Raw genomic sequence first — 6,062 nt, forward strand, 5'->3', positions numbered from 1 at the left:
TCCTCACCACTCAGACATCCTCCTCACCACTCAGACATCTCTCCTCACCACTCAGACATCCTCCTCACCACTCAGGCATCCTCCTCACCACTCAGGCATCCTCCTCACCACTCAGGCATCCTCCTCACCACTCAGACATCTCTCCTCACCACTCAGCCGCCTCTCCAGCCCTTCTCTGCTTTCAGTCTAAGGCAGCAAAGCTTGTAACAAGGAGAACAAATGGCAGCAGCCGGGCTTTACAGCCTGGCCTATCTTCTTTCTTGAATATATCATATTTTTTGGAATATCTTCTTTTTGTATATATTACTATTTTTTGTTTGTTTTGTTTTTTGGGGGACAGCATCTTACTAGTATCTCTGACTGTCCTGGAACTCACTCTGTAAACCATGCAGCCTCAAACTCATAGACATCCACCTGCCTCTGCCTCTGGAGTGCGAGGATTAAAGGCCCAGCCTTTAATTTTATTGTATGTATATGGGTGTTTTGCCTACATGTATGTCTGTGCACCACATGTGTGCCTGGTGCCAGCAGAGCCCAGAAGAGGGTGCCAGACTCCCTGCAAATGGAGCTATAGACAGTTGTGAGCTGCCATATGGGTTCTAGGAGTTGAACCTGTATCCTCTGGAAGAACAGCCAGTGCTCTTAACCACTGAGCCATCTCCCCAGCTCCCTTACACTGACTATTTTGGAAAACTGAAGGCAATCTAATGTTGCTTGAGTTTGTTTTGTTTATTTTGGAGGCAGAGGCTGGTCTCTCATTATGTATTCCACACTGTCCTCGAAACCTGCCTCAGATCTCCAAGTGCTGGGATCATAGGCATGTGCTATACCTGGCTAATACTGTGATCTCCATGCTCAGGCTCAACAGGGGAAAATTGCTGCTGAAGAAGAGGACATTGGGGACGACAGTCAGTTTATGATGCTAGCCAAGAAAGTCACAGCCAAAGCACTGCAGAAGAATGGTGAGCTCTTCGTTCTTTTTTGTCTGGCAGCTTGGATTGTGAGTGCTGGTGCCTTGCAGGGGACTCTAACCTTCAGGGACTGTGGCAGCTAACATAAGCCATTCTGTAATACTGTCTTAAAGGAGCCATCGAGGTGAGGAGAGGCAGAAGTTGTCTCTTAGCTGTTGGTCAGTAGAAACTGTACTTGGGTTTATGTAGCTGTTTTGGCTCGAGTGTTGAGGCTTGGCTGGTGAATTGTGGCTTCTCTCTGAGTTGCCCAGGATTTATCCGCTCAGTTATTAGGGCTGGCATCTGAACATTGGTGTACCAACCTGCAGAACCATTTCTCTCACGGTACTCCACTGCACCAAGGACTGTTTTCTCTTACATTAGTCTTTGTTCATGATTAACTGACAAGCTCAGCTTCATTGTTTCCTTAGTGACACTTGCTATAGTCTTAAAGTCATGAGTATAAAATAAACAAGAGTTCTTAGCTTGTTAAATATAGCAGGAATTGGGCTGGTGAGATGGCTCAGTGGGTAAGAGCACCCGACTGCTCTTCCGAAGGTCCAGAGTTCAAATCCCAGCAACCACATGGTGGCTCACAACCATCTGTAACAAGATCTGGCGCCCTCTTCTGGAGTGTCTGAAGACAGCTACAGTGTACTTACACATAATAAATAAATAAATCTTTAAAAAATATATATATATATAGCAGGAATTATACCCAGCTTTGCCCAGAACACTTCTTTCTGTGTTTTCTTTCCAGCCAGTCATGCTGTGGTTGTTCAGGAATCAAAGTCTGTGCTCAGAAACCCTTTTGAAACCATCAGACCAGGAGGTGCTCACCAGGTTAGTTGGGACTATGTCAATCTGACATCATGGTCTGCAGATCAGTCTGTCTGTCATCCCGGGGTGAGGGTGGAGGGTGCACACAGGACGTGGGAGATCAGTCAGGACATGCAGATCAGTCTGTCGTCCAGGGAGGGAGGTGCACACAGGGCCTGGGGGGTCTTGCGTAAGTGGAAATGCATCCCCTCAGTACCAGGGTCAGGGTGGGCGGCCAGGGATAGACGCCCTTCTCCTTCTTGTTGGCACTGTGGTTTGATAGCAGGTAATTTCTCTCCTCAGCTGAAGACAGGCTCCCTGCTAAACCAGCCCAAAGCTGTGCTCCAAAAACTTGCTGCCCTGTCTGACCTCAACCCCAGCGCTCCCCGAAACTCAAGGAACTTCGTCTTTCATACACTCTCTCCCACCAAGGCAGAGGCAGCAAAGGACTCATCTAAGCCTCAGGTGGGATTATAGGTGGGACTTCCCAGATAGACTTTACTTGTGGGGATTTGTTTTTTAAAGATTAGTTTGTATTTTACCTACATATATGTACATGCACTGTGTGTGTGTGGTACCTGGGGAGGCCAGAAGAGGGTGCCAGATCCCCTGGGACTGGAGTTACAGACAGCTGTTAAGCTGTGGGTGCTGGGAACAGAATCTAGTCCTCTGCCAGAAGAATAAGTGCCTAAACCACTGAGCCATCTCTCCAGTCCCAGAATTGTGTGTTTTATTTTTAAAAAACGTGTGTGTGAGTGAGTGAGTGAGTGTGAGTGTGTGTGTGGGTGGTTGGGTGTGTGGGTGTGGGTGTGTGATGGTTTAGTGGGTAAGAGCACTTACTATGCAAGCATGAGGATCTGAGTCTGAATCTTAGCACATACAAACGGCAGGCATAGCTGTATGGTTGTGCAATTCTATAACCCAAACATTGGGCAGAGAGAGGCTGCTGGCCAGCTATCCTAGCTGAAGTGTGAAACTTTGTGTTCAGAGACAGACTGTCTTAAAGGAACCCGTCAGAGAGCAATGGAGGAAGATGCCAATGTCCTCCAGCTTCCACGTGCATGCACATGAATACATCACACACACACCCAAAAAAGCAAAACAAAATGAAGTAAAAATTCTTATCTAACAGCTGTTATGGTGTTAGAATGTTTCACGTCTCAAGAATTTATAGCGGAGTTGCTGCTCCAATGGACAGTCAGCTCATCAGCTTTTAAATTCGCCTTCAAACTTTGTTTTTTGTCTGTTAGTTATCTGAACTCACTGAAGGAAAACACTTGTGTGTGTCTTGACTCCGTCTGTGTTCTCTCTAGGTCAGAAGAAGGGGACCGTCGTCAATGATGTCACCGTCTCCTAAGCGGCTAAAGACAAACGGAAGCAGTCCAGGGCCAAAGCGAAGCATCTTCAGATACTTGGAAAGCTAACGCCATCCAGGATGCCAGTGTCTGTGGAAAGTACTCAAAGTAGGTCTATTTCCTATTTCCTCCGATGACCTCCCCTTCCCTCAGAATCAGCTCGTAATGAGCCGAGCTTCCCTTCTCCCCACACAGCTCTCAAGAGCACTCTGCTCTCCGAGTGTTATTTTTCAGTTTGGCCACCAATCTCAGCACAATAGAGTGCCCAGCATCGGCTTACAGAATAATTGAAGTCTCACTTCTTCCGTTAAGCACTTGACATTTTTTCCTAGCAGTTTTCCTGGGTTGACACCACTTTCAAGGCGAGGTGTTCGGAGGAGGAAGAAAGTGTGGCATTATAGAAAATTACAGAAAGCACTGAAAGCCAGCCTGGGATGAGGCTCCCACAGCCACACGACCCTTAACACAGTACCAGGCCGAGCAGTATGCACCCGGCTGTTGCATCGTCCTGTTCCTTCTGTGTCATGTAAACTTCTAGTCTTGATCTTCGATTAACCTTCATCGCCTTTGACATGAGGACTTGAGCTGGTACCTAGTTCAGAAAGAGGTTATCCCTCCCTTTCGGCAGTGTGAGAGGAAGATAAAGGGTTATACCCAGTGTCCACCCACACTGGATAATCAACAGAGAACAGACCTTCCCCAGGACTAGAGTTTCAACTTAAAGCATTTGTTCGAGAGCCTCCCTCCCTTCTGCAGAAACCTGACCACTATTTATTGCTGCTTTGGGGCTGAGTTTCTTGCCCTGACCATCAGAGGACATTTTAATATTTCATTACTAATATTGAGAGCAGACCAGTAGAATTTAATAAAAACGTTAAAGAGAACTGCTATTAGTCGCTTTCTTTGACCAGCTACTAGGCTTTCAGAAGCATAGACCAGTTCTCTTCTATCAGAGCGGAATTCGTGCTGCTTTGCAAAAACCATTGCAGGTGAGTGTTGGCTTCGGTGTTGAAAGCTGAGCATGAGAAGTTGGATGAGGTTGTGTCCATCTTATTGAGAGACATAAAGCAGCCTGTCCGACTGATGAGATTAAGATGTAGGCTTTCTGTTAGGTGCTGGGGCTTTTGATTTTGTTTTTTTCTAATACTCAGGATGCTGACTTGGACAGAACATACGTCTGTATATTTGTAATCTTGTAATGGGAGAAATGTGTACAAAGCTGTTTTAATATGTATGTAGGTTTTCAATAAATCTCATTGCCTTGTGGGCAGGACTTGCTGTCCAGCTTCAGTGGTCATTTCTTCGGTCAGTGCCTAAGGTAAGAGAGGGTTTCATTTTCAGGATGCTCCCTCCCGGGAACTCTGCGTCCAGCATAGAGGGTGCTGCGGCTGCCCCTCACTGGCTTCTCCATCCCCAGGAAGTGATCAGACAACCCACTCAGTGGTCTGAATTCAGAGCTGCTCATGAGGAGAGACTTCATACAGTCTACCTCCTCTGAGAGACACTTCCCTTGGCTGGCCTCCGTGCACTTCAGTGTTAACTCTGGGTCTGAGGTGATAGTTATTGCTGCTCTCTCAGTGTTATCAAAAGCACCTAATATAGGCACCCCTCAGCCCCCTGAGCACACTGAGGGCCTTGCCTAGGCTCAGCAGGCACTCCAGCCTTTCCACATGCTCTCCTTGGGAGAAATGAAAAAAAAAAAAAAAGAAAGAACTGACCACTAAATAGAAGAAAATCAGGAGAGATGGAGAGATGGCTCAGTGGTTAGGAGCACTGGCTACTCTTCCAGAGGTCCTGAGTTCAGGTCCCAGCATCCACACGGTGGCTCACAACCGTCTGTAATGGAATCTGACGCCCTCTTCTGGTGTCTTAAGAGAAAATCAGTACCTGGGAAGTAAATTGCTTTTCTGAGTCTCTGGGTAAATGCATTCTATTTTCTTACTCTTGCTGCATTTCATGTATTTTGTGTGTGTGTGTGTGTGTGTGTGTGTGTGTGTGTGTGTGTGTGTGTGTGTACACACATGGAGGAATAAGAGGATAATGTGCAATTGTTAGTTTTCTCCGTCCACCAGATAAGCCTTGGGGATTGAACCCGTGAGGTTTGGCTGCAAGTGCCTTTACCTGCTGAGCCGTTTTCTATTCGGTCTATGTGTTCCCAGAATAATGCCTCAGAGACTTTGTGTTTGAATAAATGCCTAGGCCATAAGCCTGGGCCTGCTCCTCCACTAGCTCATAACTTAAGGAACCCTTTTATTCCAGTCTATGTCTGCCACACAGTTAGTTACCTCTCCTAAGCTTCCAGAGGCCCCACGCCTCACTCTATCCCAGGTGCCTTTCGCCCTCCTATTTCCTGCCTCAGCTAGTAGGTCATCAGGTTTTTATTGACCAGCAGTGCTTACATACAGGGCACAAGAAGTTCTCACTACACTTGAGAGAAGAAAAATGTAGTAGAGAAGAAAAAAATGTAGTCTTTATAGGTCACTTTTCACTATGAAAATATACCTGCCAGGGATTGAAGTGTTTCTGCCTGACCATTGTCCAGGGTATTGAGCTTCTGTCCTGACTCCTCGTAGGACTCAGCTTCGCCATCTTGGAAATTACCTATTAGGAGGAATTAGAGCCTAAGCCTATGTCAGTATCACTCCTTTGTCTCTTCCTCATTGTATACGGAATTAGGGGCAGGCAGTATTGAACTCATTTAATCCAGTTTCTATCTTATCTAACCACTTCAGTCCACAGTTGCATAAACTATGTAGACTCTTTCTATAAAGTATCAAATTATGTTCCCCAAATCTCTGGAGGCCAACCCTCTCAGATCTCCATAGGATCCCCTGTCATCCCAACTTCTCTGCAAACTCCCTGGTTTAAGATTTTTTTTGGGGGGGGCTGGTGAGATGGCTCAGTGGGTAAGAGCACCCGACTGCTCTTCCGAAGGTCC

The 6,062-nt window shown here is 46.5% G+C and overlaps 1 protein-coding gene across 1 annotated transcript in view; it reads left to right on the forward strand.

Annotated features, from left to right (window-relative positions):
- Clspn (claspin) overlaps positions 1-4,110 on the forward strand; it is a 36,754-nt gene extending 32,644 nt beyond the window's left edge. Inside the window, exons 22-26 of the mRNA XM_029476407.1 lie at positions 860-962; positions 1,711-1,793; positions 2,073-2,234; positions 3,083-3,232; positions 3,457-4,110. Of these exons, the coding sequence (XP_029332267.1) occupies positions 860-962; positions 1,711-1,793; positions 2,073-2,234; positions 3,083-3,193 (459 nt within the window). The 3' untranslated portion in view covers positions 3,194-3,232; positions 3,457-4,110. The remainder of the gene's footprint in view (positions 1-859; positions 963-1,710; positions 1,794-2,072; positions 2,235-3,082; positions 3,233-3,456) is intronic.
- Positions 4,111-6,062: the final 1,952 nt, after the last annotated feature.

The sequence above is a fragment of the Mus caroli genome, chromosome 4 (assembly GCF_900094665.2).
Source record: "Mus caroli chromosome 4, CAROLI_EIJ_v1.1, whole genome shotgun sequence".
NCBI classification, from domain to species: Eukaryota; Metazoa; Chordata; class Mammalia; order Rodentia; family Muridae; genus Mus; species Mus caroli.